This window comes from Porites lutea, chromosome 11 (assembly GCF_958299795.1).
Source record: "Porites lutea chromosome 11, jaPorLute2.1, whole genome shotgun sequence".
In the NCBI taxonomy this organism is placed as follows: domain Eukaryota; kingdom Metazoa; phylum Cnidaria; class Anthozoa; order Scleractinia; family Poritidae; genus Porites; species Porites lutea.
The window spans coordinates 21,185,198-21,203,873 of NC_133211.1; the positions used below are offsets into that span (position 1 = coordinate 21,185,198).

At 40.0% G+C, this 18,676-nt stretch overlaps 2 protein-coding genes across 2 annotated transcripts in view; one reads left to right on the forward strand and one right to left on the reverse strand.

Annotated features, from left to right (window-relative positions):
• Window positions 1–819: 819 nt before the first annotated feature.
• LOC140951751 (centrosome and spindle pole-associated protein 1-like) overlaps window positions 820–18,676 on the reverse strand; it is a 50,846-nt gene continuing 32,989 nt past the window's right edge. The window contains exons 27-40 of the mRNA XM_073401080.1: window positions 7,846–7,995; window positions 7,479–7,541; window positions 7,321–7,399; window positions 6,596–6,649; window positions 6,328–6,446; window positions 5,682–5,731; window positions 5,230–5,302; window positions 5,089–5,131; window positions 4,737–4,830; window positions 4,217–4,245; window positions 4,061–4,110; window positions 3,295–3,471; window positions 2,688–2,893; window positions 820–1,737 (exon numbers count right to left, since the gene is read on the reverse strand). Coding sequence (XP_073257181.1) covers window positions 1,665–1,737; window positions 2,688–2,893; window positions 3,295–3,471; window positions 4,061–4,110; window positions 4,217–4,245; window positions 4,737–4,830; window positions 5,089–5,131; window positions 5,230–5,302; window positions 5,682–5,731; window positions 6,328–6,446; window positions 6,596–6,649; window positions 7,321–7,399; window positions 7,479–7,541; window positions 7,846–7,995 — 1,260 coding nt within the window. The 3' untranslated portion in view covers window positions 820–1,664. The remainder of the gene's footprint in view (window positions 1,738–2,687; window positions 2,894–3,294; window positions 3,472–4,060; window positions 4,111–4,216; window positions 4,246–4,736; window positions 4,831–5,088; window positions 5,132–5,229; window positions 5,303–5,681; window positions 5,732–6,327; window positions 6,447–6,595; window positions 6,650–7,320; window positions 7,400–7,478; window positions 7,542–7,845; window positions 7,996–18,676) is intronic.
• Window positions 10,978–17,694, forward strand: LOC140952298 (uncharacterized). Its single transcript, XM_073401722.1, has 5 exons — window positions 10,978–11,145; window positions 12,195–12,932; window positions 15,129–15,383; window positions 16,020–16,051; window positions 17,056–17,694. The coding sequence occupies exons 1-5, from the start codon at window positions 11,010–11,012 to the stop codon at window positions 17,692–17,694; spliced, it is 1,800 nt and encodes a 599-aa protein (XP_073257823.1). The 5' UTR covers window positions 10,978–11,009.

Consider the following 18,676-nt stretch of genomic DNA (forward strand, 5'->3'; position numbering starts at 1 on the left):
ATGCCGGTTGGGGTGGATGGGCGGTTTTGGAATTGACTGGTACATAACACTTGCCTATATCTAACAATGACAAGAGGACTTTTGTTGCTGTGTTCTTACTTTCGCTCTTGTTACCTGATGGAATCATTTACGGTGAGTAAATTGAAGCGGAACAACTCAAATTATGAAGGTCTCATTTTCTTTTAACCTTTTATTACTATAACTCCAAATATCATTTGAGACTGTAATAAATAGAGCATGGACGTGACATGATTTGGCTCGACTTACTCGATATTATTTACACTGTTTTGACCTAAAAAGTATTCTAGAATTCTTCAAAAGGCATTCAAAACACGCCATATATTTATATATTATAGATGTACGATAGGATCCTTGATAAGTTAATTTTCTGGATCGTAAGTTGGAAGGTGGCTAAGCTTCTCACAGATTATAAATAATGTAACCTATGTTCCTCCTATTTGTAAGCAAAGGCTAACGTTGAAGGCGAGAATGGAACAGGAAAGTGACCATGCAGTGGCGGATCCAGGGGAGAGGCCCGGGGGGACCACCCCCCTCCCTTATTTTTAGACCAAACTGAGGACAAAAAAAAAATTGTTTGGAGACCGCTCCCCCCTTTTTTCTAAGGGTCTGGATGACCGGGCCCCACCCTTATCTCAAGGTCTGGATCCGTCACTGCCATGGGTAACTCGACTACGAGCTGTGTATCTCAGTTTGGTAATATGAAGATGACGCTCGCTTCGATCGGTCATTTTCGCAAGAACACAATAAACTGAAGGATTGTGGTTGTGCAATAGGTACGTCATTTTCAACCCTCTAGGCGGCTAATTTATTTTTGAGATAATAAGTGTCCGGGAAATGAGCGCGCGCAGACCGGAGCCGAAAGAACGGACATAGATCGAGCCCGTCTGTCAGACAGAAAAGCGCTTGCCAGGGCTTGTACGCTTTAGCATTTTGCCTACGCGATTTTCTTAGGTGACAAGATGTGCATCAGCAAACACGTATGCTCTGACTTGGTATGTCTTGCAGAAACATAGCTTCTCAAATCACTTCGTTTGAGCGCAGCTATATCCCACACGAAACACAATGTTTGATCAAATTCCTCTCGGTGTTGTTATAATGGTGAAACACTCTGCCTCGTGTTTGATCTATTACTTAGAAAGCTTTATGTTGACATGAAGAGCAGGGTGATTTGGTGATATCCCACACGAATAGCGTTTTTTTTTCCAGGGCAACTGTATGTATTTAGGTTTGAGATGTGTGAATAAAAGTTTTTTTGTCTGTTTGTGATATGATGGCGACCATGACTGAACGACTGGATTGGATTAAAAAGGCTAACCTCTCCCTCCGGCTCTTATGGTCTGATTCTAGTGGTAGAATGTTACGCCAGGGAAGGTCGACTTTGTGGGGGTTGTATCTTATTTTCTTATAATCCCATATATAATTTCCGCTAACCAAGAGTGCTAGCTAGCATACATATCTTAAACAACACCACTTGATGAACTACAATTAACAATAAATTACATTAACACCTTTACGTTGAAAATAGAAACATCATGGGACCAAGTCCAAACTATCTAAAAGGTTCCACATTATGAGCACAATCATAAGACGACCCACGGAAGTGTCCTCAGAGGATGAGTTTACGCTGAGTATCTATTGAATATCTATATTGGTTCGAAAGACGTTTCTGCTTCAAGCGACGCTTCGGACAATCTACTGGCGATGGGAACAGGGCGACTGTGAAAAGAAAAAAAAAAACGAGAAACGCACTTCAGTGCAATGACAAAGACATGCAACTGTTATTTACACATCCACTTCTCTACAACATTACCGCATGAGGAAATCCAAAAGGGGCTGTCTACATGGAGGAGGGAAGATCCTAGCACCAGGAAGATCTTAGAACGCGGAACGACTTTTCGTTCGATCTACATGCACAAATTTCGGTCCGTGTGGTTAACAGTAGAAAAGGGAATAAAGATTAAAGATTACCCATTGAACGAATCGCCGCCATTTTGTTCTGTTTGTCTCTAATACTAGGATCTTCCTAGCGAAGGCAGTTTACATGGTGCTAGTATCTTCCAACGTTTCAGCTGTGAAGATCCTAGCGCGAGGGGCAAGTATAACCCTTTGGATGTAAACTAAATCTAACATACGGCGTTAGGATGATCCGCCTTCTAGGATCTTCCTTCGTCCATGCAAAACAGCCTCTAAGAAGATCGGCCACGTAGGCGACGTACTAAACCTTTTGTCTCCGTAAGTCGAGGATGATGATTATTGACTACGACGGCACTTAATTTTAGGGGTATAGGTACTTCCAGAATCAAATAATTAATTAACCCCACTGCGCTTTGAGCCCTCGTAAACGATTACCGGCTCTCATAGGAGATCACTTAAGAAAGGCTTAACTACACCTGCGTACAACTTACAGGTCCACTTGGTAATATTAACTAGAAATAATAATAACAAAAAATACAGACCCTCTCTCCAACCCAGGCTCTATCTCTATCTCCTTTGGCAAGTCGGTTGAGAATCCAGATACGTGTCCAAGGGCCTATCATTCAACGACTGTGGTCTCACACAGTCTCTCTAATCTGTATTACGAGTGCGCTCTTCCACGTCGAACGTGCCGAACGTAACTACAATACTTTTACTGCGCAAATTAGCATGAAATGAGATGTAAATATCACCTTCTCTCGTCAATGAATCTCTGTAATACTTGATCCGGATCGCCTGATAAGCTCCCACGGCTACCTTGACCCGCCCCTCGCTGTTGTATCATCTCCAGTCTTCTCAGCCTTTCTTCATTCTTGGTTGCCACTTCGTCCACATTGAAACTTGTGACTGAATTGAGCGAAAAACCGCCAGGAGTTGGAGGTTTATACGTGTCGTTAGACTAGAAAACACAGAATTTTAGACAAAAACCATTAAACACCGTCCAGTTTCTCAATGTATTCCTCCCATTACCGAATATGGGACTTAACTTTTCCAAAAGACGCTTTGTAATGAAGCCTAACCCTCAAGGGAAAATAATGAATCTGCGACGTGTTTACATTACGATGCTAAAGTGTCCACAGGGACATTTTCAACCCGTACCACGATCAGAATTCTTCGTGACAATGAAGAGCACCGTAAACTTTCAGCACCAAAAAACCTGATCAATTTTATTGTCTGAGCGAGATTAATTGTTCAACTTTATTGTCACTTCGCACCCGTTAGAGCAGCCCTTTTAACAATTTCATCACAACACTATTCAAGTAGTTTGCAACTCAGTCTAGGAAAACTAAAGAGTTTTACCTTTGGATTTCTCGCCATTTCTTCAAGTTGTTTCCATCGCCTCCTTTCTCTAGCTGAGGACTGCTTTGGTCTCAGTGACATTTGCTCTATTGGCAACATCTGCGTGGGGTCACTAACAGCCAGGAACTGACTTTCTGATTCTAGAAGCGAGTCACGGCTTATAGGACGTCTTGACACCTTGAAAAAGGGGGAGAGTTCAGTCTGAACGAACTTAACAAACAGCGAACTGAGCTGGGGATTTGAGACATTTCAAAAAATAAATGAGTGCATGGGTTGACTGAGGAAAGCCGTGAAAATACAATCGCGTCAAAATTAGTTGAGAGACGCAAAAATGGGAAATGTCCTAATCGACAGTTACCATGTTTGTATCACACTACTTCCCCTGCGCTACTCCCCCTAAGCAATGATTTGTCGTTACTCAAGTTGCCAATAGGAAACGACAAAAAAACTTTGGTTAAGGAAGGGGAGTCCAGATTGTTTTGAAATCCGTAAAATGTCCCCATCTCACAAAATTAGCCCCGTCAATTTTGTTTCCCCGGGCCGATAGTACATGCATTTGTCTCAGTGAACCAACCGTTGGATTCGTTTCGTAATCATAATACGAAGCTCTCTGACTGTTCTCTATAGTATCACAACCCGAACCCTTATCATGTCATTCATATAAGAATGGCCGAATGCGGAAGTAAACCATCTAGCTAAGTCAGAAAAAGGCAGAATTCGCCTTATGGAGAATAAAACGCGTGATACAATTCTTAATCTTAAATACCTGAAAAGGTTGCCCGCCGCCTTGAGGCTGTTTCGTACCTCTGTTAGATTCTGTAACAGAACGAAATGAATCATTAAGGCGGGGCGCTTTAACTCTCATCGACTTTGCTCTAGTCGTAAATAAAAGATGAATTAAATAGCTATAATATCCACTCACTTAATGCTGCCAATTTGTCTTCTTGTTCCCTATAACATTAACAATACAATAGCTTAATATTAGCCTAAACCTAAATAAAAACCGTCTTCCCACCCATTGGATCAATTTTCCACTTACACAGATTTCGTGTTCATTAAACCCATGCGTAGCTAGCGGCATTGCAAAACTTTCGCAGTTCTTTAATGTTTTAGTCAACTGAACTATTACTTTTACTAGCTTACACGTGCACATTGGCAGTCAAATTTGCCCTATCATCTTGTTCATCTGGGTACTCAAAAAGGTCCTCATAAACCCGCGGGCATGAAGCGGGGTAAACTGGCCGGCTTTTTAAAATAAACCCTGATTCTTCAAACAGACAAGTGTGAGGAATAATCAGTTTTTGTTTATTGAATTTACAGAATCTGAAAATCAATTAATGTTAAGAGAAATTTTATTTCCTAACTAATATCAAACCCCGCGGCTCTGATTTTTACCCGACCAAGAAGAAAGGAAACAAATTAAAAATAATGAGAGTTCTCACATGAGGTAAGCCTGCTGTTGCAGATCCAATACACTGCTGGTGGATACTGGGTCTGGAAACTTGCTTCGGAACTCCCCCGCCAGAGACGAAGTTTCTGAGGAAAGTATACGAAGATATTAAATAGACCTCTTTAGCTTGTATGTTTTGTTTTCCTAATAGAGGTCCCAGGGAAACTTGTCCCTTTTCATTAATTTTTATTATGTGTACATATGCACGTGAATAAAACGAAATTTGAAAGAAACAGTTCTTTAGAGTATTATCACATGACCCGTATTGGGAAAACAAAAAAGAGCACTTCTAATTGCCAGGGCTGTCAAAGTCTTTTGTCAGCTCCCTCTTAAAATCTGCTTACCTTCATACTTTATCCTGTTAAATTCGTCTGCTGCTGAAAATTCCTGAAATAAAAGAAAATGATACCAAATAAACAGAGAGAAAGAACGAAGACAGGCAGAATTAATTTCTCAAAAATTAAAAAAAAAAATTATGATTTTACCTCTCCCTCTTTCTTCACCACAGCTGTTTTATTGGCCAGTGCTCTTTCAAACACTTGCACATCCCTCCTACTTCTGGAATAAAATAAAATAAAAAGCTAGGACATTAGATTACCTTTAGAGAAACTACCTGAAGAGAATTTGGTTGCGTTATTTTCTTTCAAAAGAGTAAGAAACAAATACTAAATATAGTGTTTATAGAAGTGGAAAAATGAAGTCAGAAGACTAAAGTGAGCTAGCTCCTCACTATAGACTACGATCAGTCTCTCTTTTCCCCTTCGTTTCGCGATTTATTTATTTATTTTTAATTTAATAATTTTTGAATATGCCTGAAATTTAATTGTGCAATGATGTAACGTGAGTTTCAATAAAAAAAACTCTTTCAATTGTGACATGCTACGACAAACGTTGCTGATGACAAAAAAAACACTGCACGCTGCGCGAGGAACTCTACCTTCTACTTCCAAGGTCTTCAGGAGCACGCTGCATATCAGAATATCTTGTCTAGAGGAAGAAAGAGAAGTAAAGAGCTCATTAGTTTCCATCAAATACTCTTATAACCATCTGTTGTCGCGATTCGTAAAAACCAAATTCAGGTTACGATTTACTCTGACTAATCCCAAAAGACGAAGACGATGTAAGGGACCAATCAGAACTCAAAACAGATCAGTGAAGCGCGGGAAAACACGTACCAAGTCATGCGCGTCGCTGGCTGTATTCCTGATTGATTAAATAAGTGAAGCGGAATAACCGATCTTTAGCCGATTAATCGCCTTGTCCAAGTAAAACCAATTTGAAGACCATTACAATTTCTAATCAACAGCGACTTAATTAGCCTGCGTAGCAGGCGTCAAAGGGGGTAGGGGATTAGGAGGAAGGGGAAAAGGGAGTTGGGGAGAGAAAGAGGGTATTTCCCTTTCGCGCTCTTCTCCCTCTCCCCCTCACCTTCCCCTAGTTTTAGCGCCTGCCACGTTGGCCAAGACTTCATAAAAACCATCAAATGCTCTTTAATTTTTATAGCAAAGCCGAAAATGAAAATTACGCAGAGCGAACCTTCCAAAAATTTACTGAAAACTGTTAACAATAATGAAAATACCAACCGCAGCAGTTGTATGACTCATTTGCTGTTGGACTCGTTTTTCTTCATTTTTGAGTTGCTGTCTGAGCGCCGTCAGTTGACTCAGCACATCTTGATCAGCTGCAGCGTTTCTTGTGGGCTCTTAAACACAACCAAATAATAAAAATTAAATCGGCCAATGCAAACAAACAGAAGTTTTCAGTCAATGCAGTCGACGTACGTACACTGTACGATTTTTTTGTTAGTAAATAAAACCTGGACGGGTTAAAAATCGTGTAAAAATTCCCTACCAGATTCGCGTGCAGGCCGGACAGAGGGTAGAGGTGGAGACGGGGCAACAGGACCTAAAGCAAAATGGAAGAGTTCAAAACCTTGGCATCAGTAAGAAATTAGGAGTACAAGGACTAACATTCAAGCGACTCATAACAGAGCTAATATTTTGTCTTTCTTGAAAGGACATATGTCCGGTATATTCACCATTTTGGTCGGACAAAACAAAAATGTCATGGGACTTAATCAGGGACGCCTTACGCATCTACAACGAAAATTGTACATAGTTCGACTCGGGATTAGCAAGTAGATTGATTACTGCCTTATATTCACTGCAAATTGTTCTTTCGTTGGTAAGACAATTCACATGAGCTCAAGGAAGATTTTATTTATCTGCAAAATGAAATTTTTTCGTATTAACTTTGTCTCCACATGTCTCACCACAGTTTAGACTGCTCTGCCTTAAGCCTGCCTCGTACCCAGACGTCTCAATCGCGCGCGCAAAGGAAGGCGGGAAGGAGACAACGGGCGAGCCTACCGTCTGTACCCTTCCCATGGTCCCTTGCGGCTCATCACCAGTCGCTCGCCTCTTCCTTGCGAAAAACGAAGCACCTGAGGAGGAGGCTGGCCTTAGGCTATTTTGCTGACACAAGGGGTCAGCAAGCTCTGGCACAGCATGGCTATCCTTTGTACCTAAAACAAGGGGAAACACCGGCGTAAATAGTGCCATAGACTTCGTTCTCACCTTGAGTAGTTTGTTTGTTTGCTATTGTAGGAATAGGAGGTGAAGACGATCTGAAGTCAGTCATATCTTGACCAGCCTCCTGAAAAAACATTTAAAGTACTTTAAAATCTCATGGGAAAATACACAAGGGCTGCATGAAACACAGACAGCACGCCTACCTCCATTTTTTTGCGCACAGTGGGAATGGGCGGCGAATTAGTTCTTGCTTGAGTAGAAGGACCCTAAAATAAGAGAGAGGATACTCATTTCAAACTTTTGGAAATGGTTTATTCTCACTCGTTTCGGTTGTGACATTTTCTGCCTTCTTTCGTTTCTACATCACCAGGGAAAAATAACGCCGCAGCAGCGGTTTCTCCACAAATCGCGACAATGTAAATTCTCCTGAGGATATTTCCGACTTATCGCCTTGCGGATGAAATGCTGAGGTATGACCAAATGAAAGCTTAAACGTAGACATCGAATATTTAAATCTAGAGCCCTTATTTTGTATTTTAGCGTTCTAAGAAGGCAAAACTTTCTTCTTACTTCACCAGCAGCTTTCTGGGCAGCTAATTCAGCGTCCAGTTTCCTCTTGAGTTCAGCTTGCCTCTGTTCTTCCATCTCCTTCTTTTTCTTTTCGGCTTCTCTTTTCTTGGTTTCCTGAGCTTCTTTGATCTGTTCATTCTTCAATCTTGCCTGGTGGAGAGATAGATGTACAGCAAGTTTTTTTGATTTGTTAATTATGCCAATTATGCGTCCTTATTTGCTATGGAACTTGAGAAATGACCTGCGAACGACAAAATCACAGCTTTGTGTCAAACAAAACATGTCTCCAAAGCATTATATATAACTTTACAATCAACAAGAATGAACTTTGAAAAAGTGCTAGGCTAACAAGTTTTCAAAAACTACAATCGACTTCAAGTTTGTCCGTCCGTAGTTCCTTTTGTATTTACTGTGTTATTTATACTTTTTACTGGGCTGCCCCTTTTTTTCGGTTTTCGGTCGTCTGTGCAGAAAAACGGTCACCCAGAGGAGGGAAGACACTAGGATCTGGTACCGAGAAACGATGTTCTCACAAGTGGTTTCACACGATTTTTTCTTGCACGGACCCTTGCACGGATATTTTTTGTACCTGGGCTATTTCACGAAATGAGACCGGACTACTTCGTGATATCTTGAGATCACTTCGAGTTTAGTCTTTAATTTACTCGAGGAATAAATAGAGGATATTACACGGCCGCGCAGAGACACGAAATTTCTCTTCGAGTGTTGAAAAACATTTCACGAGTGGGCGCTTCTTTCGAACTGTTTTATGATGAATTTAAAGTTACAAAATGCTGCACAAAGACGTTTTGTCTTTGTAGTAAAATTGTTTTCATGCGTTGCGTGACTTTCTCGATCGTTCTCTACGTTAAAGTGGACTATTCATGAATAATTAATTGAGGCATGTTTACATTTCAGAACGAGTCAGCAGATTTGCATCAGTTACTGAAATCATAAAATATGTCGAAAAGCTACCACTATTCGCCTGTTTAGTATTTCTAGAACCTTATATCAAACAGTATACAAGTTCTAAGCGAGTTCTTTTGACGAACTAATTTTTTCCCACGAGCTGGAGTGCTGTATTTAGTCAAGTATGACGAAGGTCGATTTTTAGGTTCTGTGTTTACAAGTTGGCGGAGGCCGTAAGATATCTGACGTTCAAGTGAGAGTTTGTTATTATTGGAAGAGGCTGCTTAGTTTTACTTAAGTCAAGTCAAGTTTGTGTTGGCGGATGCTGTGTTTCAAAGCTGTGTAGAGACTATGTTTTTTTGGTATTAAGTTAATCTTCCTTGTGTTAACCCGACGTCCCTGCGTGCTGATGGTCAGTGAATAATTATCCTCAAAACATTCGCACTCGTAACATTGAGTTTTAGCCAATTCCATGCTCAACGTAATCAACTCCTTACCATGCCTTGCATATCTTTAATTAGTACATGAGACTGCTATGCTATTTTTGAAGCCTGATGTAAGAAAAATAGAGAATTCTTTTTTCACTGTTTGTTTTGTTAGACTTGTTATTCACCGCCAGTAACCTCATATTTGACTTAGGTCTAAACGTTTAGACCCAAGTCAAATTTAGAAGGATTTGTATGGTGTCATCAGAGCATAACTGGGCTAATATCTCAGAGACAATTTGCCCGAAATGCCTGTTTTTGGCAAGTAGGCCTCTTGGATGTCGCTCTTTTCAGAATATCCCGACAAATCCCATAATTTCAATTTCACAAAGTAACACCTTACTCTTACTATATTTCATTTCTTACTATTCCTCCGCATTTACAATTAATCAGTTCCACAACCACGACGCCGAAGCCTTGTACGCTCCATAGCGTCTTGTTGTGCTTTGAGATGAATCGCTTTGAAAAGAGAGAGTTCGCTTGCAGGCAGATAGTGCGTTTCGGTCAGTCTTTTTATTACCCAAGGACTGTGAATAGTGTTTCGATATTGTTAGCTGGCACTAAAACTTCGGAGGAGTTATAAAGCGGCATCAGAAATTTTCTGCCATGAAGAGAAGTTAGTCACGGATGAGACAACAGGCGAACTGGAGCGAAATTTTAACTCACATTAGTATCACGGTAAAAAATAAGTTTTCGATTGTTTCATATCTTTTTACATTGCGTAAAGTGCGTGCCGATGAAAGCAACATAGGTCACAAAATGCAAAGGATTTTATTCTTTTAAGTTGAAGAAAAATACCAAGAGAAAAATCTTAAAACTGAATATCTTTTTTAACATGAAAACGGTTTTCATGCATGTAGACTGTAGACCGCAAATTAGGATCGTCTCAAGTGTCTCAGTGTAATCAATGAGGCCCATGGATTGGGATCGATGGGCAGTTGGCCTGTTTTAGTAAACTTCTCGTTGTCATACAATACAATATTTACGTCTAGTGTTAGCAGAAGCAGCCCGGTGAATTCGCCTTTTGGCCAGTCTAGTTTCCGAAAAATGGGTGAAAATGCCCACAGCAATGTTTTCGACGCATCTAATTAAGTGCGTCAGCGAACCTTATCAGAAGGTTAAATTTGGCATACTGTATGTCCTTGGCTGACTCTTCATTTGGGGTCAAAAACGTGATCCACTTGATCTAAGAAAGCGCGTATCAGCAACTGTGGAAGCATTTTTCCACCACATGAAACAAAGAGGTGAACGAACAATGCAAGGAATTCCGTTTGAGCTCTCGATTGTTTGCCTGTCTTGTATTTGGCAAATGCCATCTCAATGCTATAATTTGCTTGCCTACACACGAAATAAAGCCTATTTCATTATAATTGCTTATCAGCAGCCAATAAGGTCAGCAAAAGACATCTGTCATATAGCCCTTAATAGGATACCAATTCCACCAGTAAACTGACACTTGTTATGCCCTTACGTTGTCCTTTATATAGCTACTAAAGTAAATTGTTTACAGCTTCCCGTAATCGATACTTGCGCAAATGACGAGCTTGCGCAAATGACAGTCTTGCTCCAGGTCTTGCCAGACCTTGCTTTCCGTTCGCGCTGCAAACACAACGCAATAATCACTAAAGACTGAGTACAATGGAGGAAGAGTCCAAATCATGTTTCACCAAGTTCTCCAAAAAAGAATCATTGGTGATCTTTGCTATGTCGCTGTTCCTCTTCGGGTTGGTGTTTGTGAGGATAGAGGTTGTACATAGGAAGGCAAGGGTGATGGAAGCAAAACTTGAAAACCGAATTCAGCGAATCGAAGACGAAATGCAAATGAAAGTACAGACTATTGTGAAGGAGATGTTACTGACAGAGGGAAAAACTATGACAGGGCATTCAAGAGTTTATGCAAGCGTGGGTAAGTCGAGAACCACTCTTTTTGAATACACAGGACGTAGCACAAGCACTAGAGAACACTTACGATCAGGATTGACCGCTGGACACTTCATTATGATCTCTATTAATTTTAAATGTCTACAAATATTCTCATTCGTGTCAAGATCACTTTACACCATTTCCTGAGTATCATGGAGAATTGTTTTTTATTGATAAGGAGAAAAACCACCCATCCTTTTAAATTTGGTTAACGGCCTGCGTTTTCATGCATGAGGTTTAATGAATGCAGTGGTTATAACAACAACAATCTTTATTTGTACTCACTCTTGCTCAAAAATAAATTATTTACCACTCCAGCTTCAGCTGGGTTAGTAAGTTTTAAATAATAGTTTCCACCTAAAGTTTATAACTTGGTATACCATACGCCCCTCATCTCACGTCATCACTAAGGTATGTTTATATAAAATAATTGTGTTTGTATGCACGGCGTCAAAACCTAAGGCTGCATGCAAACGGAAGCAACAACTCCCAACATTGTTGCGTCCGTGTTGGCAGTGGTGTGCAAACGGATGCAAAACTCCCAACAATGTTGGGACTGCAGTGCATCGTGGGAAGAATGCAACCCGTAAGTCTTTGTAAACCAGGCGTAATGAGCGTGCATGGCCCCAACAATGTTAGAAGAGCTGTGCAAACGGATCCAACATTGTTGCGCTACGCTTCGGCGATCACGGAACAAAAGAAATGTTGGGAGTTGTTGGCTGAAAAGTTTGACCGGTTTCAAACTTTGCGCAACATCCAAAAACATGCAACAGGGTGTGCAAACGGACGCAACATGTAACATCCAACAATGTTGGGAGTTGTTGGTCAACAATGTTGCGTCCGTTTCCACGCAGCCTAACATAAAGTATAGAGTATGTAGTTCAGTAGTACATTTATATGTGGAGAAGGACAGATATCCGAATTAACTTTGGTTTTTTTTAACCGCAATGGTCATCAGAGGTCAAGTGAAACTACACGTGAAATCCGACGCTTAGAAGGTGAATTCCTATTTTTAATTGCTTTTTTAAACAGATTTTCAAGAAACCGTAGAAAACGTTCCAGGTCAGCATCCACGGGAAAGGCGAAATATATCCCCGACAACTGGTGTATTATCTTTACAGCAAATTCGCCAGGAAATCGACAAGAAATTTACACAAGCGTGCAGCACAACTGACAAGCTCTGTCAAACAGGTCAACAGGGACCTAAGGGAGAAAAAGGTGCCCTTGGGTACCCTGGATACAAGGGAGAGAAAGGAGCACCTGGGAAAAGTGGCCCTCGTGGTCCTAAAGGCCTCATGGGATTTCAAGGCATCAGGGGAAAACAAGGGACTACAGGAGCGCAAGGAGTCAAGGGAGAGAAAGGTGAAGAAGGAGCTGTTGGTTCTCCTGGAGCAAAAGGAGACAATGGATCTATGGGCCCGCCAGGCGAAAAAGGCTCCACTGGACTAAAAGGGAACAAAGGAAACAGAGGCTTTACTGGTATTCAAGGACCAAAAGGCGAATGTGTTGTTCCTCCCAAGATATTTCTTTCTCCAGAATCTCAGTATGTGTTTCTAAACAAGCCGGCAACTTTTTATTGTTGGGTTCAAGGTCAGTCGTTTAAGAAAATAACGTGGCTAAAATTGGACGGTAACTTGCTCCGTGACATTAGTACAACAAACGGTATTCTTCATCTCAATAATGTTCAAAGGTCACACACTGGATCATACTTATGTACAGTCGTTACTAGTTATGGAATATTTCGAGCAGTGGCCATTTTAGGAATAAAAGGTAAGACACCTCTTCGTGATCCTTTGTAAATGAAGTACCACAAATGATATTCATATCAATAATGTTCAAAGCTCATACACCGGATCATACTTATGTACAGTGTTCACTCAACCACGGCATATTCCGAGAGCAGGGGCCATTTTAGGAATTAAAGGTACTCCATAGTAGCTTCTCCCCTTTTTTCTTTCTGTTATCATGGCTATATTGCAGTTCGGTAATTTCTTTCTGGTAAGTCGTTGTTGTACAACAAAGACAAACATACATACATGGAGTCGCTTTCTTTCATGTGAATGCAAAGTTCAATTTTGGGTGATGCATGTTTCACAGCAAAAGTGATTTTCCTCTTCAAGGCCAGGACGCGTCAAACAGCAATGAAATATTTACAGCTGACGACTCTGATACATATACATATATGGGATTCATTAAATTCTATTATATATTTAGGCTTAGAATTTAGGCCTGTTTCAATTTGGAACCAGCTCGCAGCTTTTATATACCGTAAACTGTAATGTTCAGCAGCAGGCTATCGTTCTTTGCATAATTAAACTAGTAGTAATCATAGACTAATGAGTGCGTTCGAGTTTTCTTAACTTTATCTTTTATACCCGCCGTCACTCATTTTTATTTCAAAATAGTGAAAAGATCATGGTTTTTTTACAAAGTAAATAACCATTCTTTCAGGGCTCTTCGCGTAGAAGGTTTCAAATGCAAATGTCTTACTCCCCCTTAAGTATGGTAGATAAAAATGTGAAGTAGATCGTAAAAAATATATATTTCGTTAAAAAGAAAAATATATCACTTTATTATATAGATACTGATGAAATACCAGGATTTTTCCTTTTACTAAAAAAATCATATCTTCATCGCGCGCAGTGGAGATACTATTTCTATCTTTCACTTGTGAGGATATTGGTGTCGCCATGGTTACTGACATGATTAGCCAATTACAAGAGAGCTTCCCGTTTTTAATAGAGTTTTCGAAGTTTTTACGACAAACTGAACTCCTCCGGACCCTGTGGAACAGGCTGAACATTTTTATTTTCTCATTGGTTTATTGATTAAGGCTTAGTTCACACACGGGATAGCTTTTCGTGTCGTAACACTCTCTTCTCCGCAGATGAGCTTCAAGTTGTGTTTTATGTAGGAATTTCATCAGTATCTATAAAATAAACAGCACATTACATGGCCGCTTCGTGATACGAATTTTATCTTCTCGTGCTGAAAGTATCTCTCACTCGTTCGCTTCGCTCACTCGAAGATAAAATTCGTATCCCCGCGCGGCCATGTAATATCCTCTATGTAAACTTCGAAAGCATGGTAGCCTCTAAGGTAATCCTGGCTTCGCGCGTGACACAACACTGAACCGGACAATATCTTTTTCCATTGTGCGAACTGTTTATCTTCATAATTTCAAGCCAGTTAAACACGACTTTTATAAATTTATCTTGCTTGGTGAGCGAGATGGTCTTAGCAACAAAATCCCGGGTAGATATCAGACGTGGATAAAGAATTACATCAATTACATCAAGGATTACATCAATCTCTAGTAAAACCACTCGCCTCAAGGTGTTGCCTTTTGAATATATGACGTAAATAACGCGAGCTAAAGTTTTCAAAATGGCGCATAAAATCATGGATAATAGAAAGACTGGGTCTTTCTATTATCCATGATAAAATGCAGACGTACGACAAAAACCTCACCCTTGAGTACCACAGGATAACCAAGCATCACTTGAATCCCCAGATTATGTGTTGCGTTCTACGTTTAGTCTCTGTTTTTTTTTTTTAATATATATAATTTTTCTTAAATTTATTTCACGCCTGGTCAGCAGAACGCCTGAAAACGCACCTTAGAAACTACTTTTGCAGTAGAACTTTGTATTCCAAACAATTGTATGTTTTTGTTTTGCTTTTCGATTTTAACGGTTTTGTGCCTGAAAATGACGTCACAAGATTGACAGCAACATTTAAATTTTAACTAAACATGCAACAGCAAATTATTTTAAGCTTTAAAATAATTTGCACGACGCCAGATTGGTTAAGAACTTATTAAGCTTTGATTTTTTAATTTCCCGCTCTCGTCGCCACTATTTTCATTGCTAAGATATATCTAATGCCTGCGCGAAATCCAGTTTTGACATTTAATAGACAGCTAGGAATGAGCTGCTAATCACATCAAATTAAATTTCCCTGCAGCATCTCCGATAATAACAAGAAAGCCTCCGTCTCAAGTGTATGCGCTCGGAGGATCTACCGTGAGGCTCTGTTGTGAGGCAGACGGTCACTTGGTGTGGTCAAAATCAGGAACAGCTCTTACCTCGCTTCCATTTTTTCAGCAAGATGGATGTATTACTATAACAAACCTAACCAGAGAAAACGCTGGGAAATACTCTTGTCGTGCAACCAACCAATTCGGAGTATCGGAAGCAACTTCTGAAGTGATTTTAAGAGGTGATTTTATAATTCTGAAAACATTGCTTTTGTTTTTCGTTTACACACTGGCAGGTGTCTTTTAAAATATCATAAAATGATGGCAAAATTATTTCCTCATGAAGCAAAACGCAACGTATTTCAATGGTTCTTGAAAGTGTGTCACTGTGATCATAAATGATCTGTTTCTGAAAACAAGTCAAGATTCTTAATATTATATAGCGATAATACACAACGTATAAAACTAGTGTCTGGTTAGTTTGTGGAGGTTTTTTTGACGTGCACAATTACGTTCTCTTTCTGGCACCTGAAATATATTATGCAAACCGATTAAGAAAATATTGGACTGCCAACATTTTTTTCTCTCAATTTGTCAAAGAAAGGCTTACAATGTCTCGCGCGTTTCTCTCGTTCGCTCACACGTAATATGCTCTCCTGTGCGACAATGCTGAGGGACATTTAGCTTTTCAGAAACATACCCATGCTTACTAAGTGATTAGTTACAGTTACTTATAGGGACGTTACTAGCCTCACGCCAATACCCCTCCCTCGAACTGGCAAGAAATGTGTGACGATGGCTCAAAACTTTCTATGAAAAGCTTTCTTGTTTTGACTTTGTCTTCTTAATCAATCTAACGCACAATGGCAAACTTTCAGGGCCTTGTGAAGTTCAAAGTCAGTCCTTCAAGGTACATACTTCTTTGTTTTAAACTAAAATATAGAATAGGTTAATATAATGATCAATAGTAGTAAGGTTTCAATTCATCGTTTTATTGCGACAACACTGTTTCGTGTGGTCAAACAATGGCCACACCCATCAGGCAATATTCACGAATGAACGTTAAATTACAAGAACTGGCAATAAAAGCTAACTTGGGGTTGCTATGGTATTTGCAAACAACTGCTATAGTAAAAGCGAAGTTATGGTTGCTATGAGATATAAAAACAGTAAAAAATAGATGCTACGTGTCATTTAGTACTGGCGATGAAAGGCGTAATAAGGTGATAAAATAAATCGTGTGTTGCAAAAAGATTGTGTTACTTGACAACAAAGTTCTTGAGTAGGTATCTGGTTCTGTGTGGGCATGAGCTTGCTAGTTCATTACGCTTGTTTAGACTGCACAAATTCTTCTTAGGTTTATATTCATACCCCACCCTCGCAGCCTTATTAATATGTCAAAACATCAAGCCTTCCTCATCTAAATTACTATTTGATATTTCAGTATACTCAGTGTATAAAATCTTTCTCCCTTGTCCCTGTGCCCTTTGTTGAAGAAAATGCAGGGAAATTCACATTGCTAAAACCTGAAGCATGCACAGGAAAAAATAACGGATTCCCAGTTTTGGATATTTTAGGGTATTTAATAATGAATACCCATAAAAATCCCAATTTTGGAAGACTGAGACAAGTTCCAATCAGGGAACTTGGTTGGGAATTCCCTGGTTGGGACTTGTCTCACTTTGCCAAATTTGGGATTTTTATGGGTATTCTTTAAATACCCTAAAATATCCAAAAATGGGAATCCGTTATTTTTTCCTGTGAAGAGGGTTTACTGTAGTGCTTAGTGTTATTTGCCCATTGTATAACCATTAAGTTGGCGTTTTTACCGTTGTAGTTGTCACAAAGGCATACTTTATGAAAAAAAATCTCGGACATGATTAAGATAACTGTTTCACTTTTTTCCCGATTCAGATCTATTGTCACTCAGGCTGGATATTGATTGCTCGGTTCTCCAATAACGACGGCAAAAACTGGATGAAAGACAGTGGTGAATGGTGGTATGACCGACGAAATGCTACTGGAACTACAGGTGATCCATCAGTTAACGCTGACATGATCTCACCACCATTTTGGATGGTCAAAGGCAGAGAGATTAAGATCACGCGCAGTGATGATTCCAGTCACACGGCACTGTTGCAGACAACGGGGAACTGTTTGGGTAATCAATCATTTCGTACAAAAATCACAAGTTATGGTAACTTTAGAAATGGCAAGGTTTGGTCCAGTAACAGGTGCCTGGGGAGCTGCACGGTTCAATATGGAGGTCAGTACAGAACAACAGAAGGGTTTCAAGCGGCTAGGTGTGATGGTAGAATCGCCACCCGCAATAAAATCAGCTTCTGGTGTGATTGGGGTCAAGGCGATGGATCAGTGATGATGATTGGTGGAGGCGGAGAACGAGGTGGACGAGTTGGCTGTCCCTATGCTTTTTACGGGATTGGAACAACAGAAGCTAATGCTGCCTCTTTCGTAGATCAAAAGACATGGGAGAAAGACTTTGGACTTAACCCACAGCGATCGTACTCATTAAACTTATGGATCAGCCAATAAAGGGCCGTCCAGAACTTGTCCTTGCAAATTGTATATCAAAGGAATAACTAAGCGCAGGTGGATAGTGGTGGCATTTACCGAGCCGCAGCAACAACAACCGACACAGAGGTGATTAATTGTTGTAGTATATACTAAAACAGTGGGAAAATTGAGCTCAGAAAAGATACGTTTTAGCTCATTCATTGTTGTCAACGGTTACAATTTTGGAACTCAAATGACCGAAGTCACTGCCGCCGGTCATGTTGCCTTATCAACAAATAAAAGTTTTGAAGGCATTTTTTAGCTCTTGTGGGGAGATTTTTTCAAAATACTTGTGAATTATTACAGTATTTTAAACCAATCTGTAGGCTTGCTTATGAACCTGTCAGCTAAATGTAAGGTAACGCCTTTATTAAAAGAGGGTAAACACGTGACAGTTATGATAAAACTTGTGGCCCTCTATAAAACATATTATTATTCATTCAAAATATTTCCCCGATTCTGATTGGCTAAAAGCACACGTTTAATTCACCATAACCAGTTACTGATGACCAAATTTGGAAGAATTTTTTCTTTAACGAGGAAATGACGTGAAAAATGCAGCGTTTTCGCAGGTTAAGGCACCGTTAACCGAGAAGACCTGGGGACGAGGTTGAGTTGTTTTGGTTGTGAACTTGAAAAAATGGCGGACATTTCACTCGTTTCAAGAGTAAGAACTAGGCGAAAAAATAGCTAAAAACACGGCAAGAACAGCAAAAAGACAACTCGAAGGGCGACCTCTGCTATTTGGAGAATATTTGCGGAGCTGGAAAAACCTAAACGTACACTATCGAAGATGAACTGAACATCGATGGATAGATGGAGTTAAGCATGTTTTAGCTATGTTTTTAAACTAGGAATTATTTTGAATGAATAATAAAACAGTTATTGAATTCGGCTTTCGTATCATATGAAGAATTATGGAGATCCCAGAAGGTGTTATCCGCCTCGGCCTACGGCCTCG

Excerpts from the sequence above, each read along its gene's own strand:
- LOC140952298 (XM_073401722.1), top strand. The coding sequence starts at position 11,010 with ATGGAAGCAAAACTTGAAAACCGAATTCAGCGAATCGAAGACGAAATG. Across the intron at positions 11,146-12,194 it reads AAGAGTTTATGCAAGCGTGG|ATTTTCAAGAAACCGTAGAA; the intron begins GTAAGTCGAGAA and ends TTTTTTAAACAG. Across the intron at positions 12,933-15,128 it reads GGCCATTTTAGGAATAAAAG|CATCTCCGATAATAACAAGA; the intron begins GTAAGACACCTC and ends ATTTCCCTGCAG.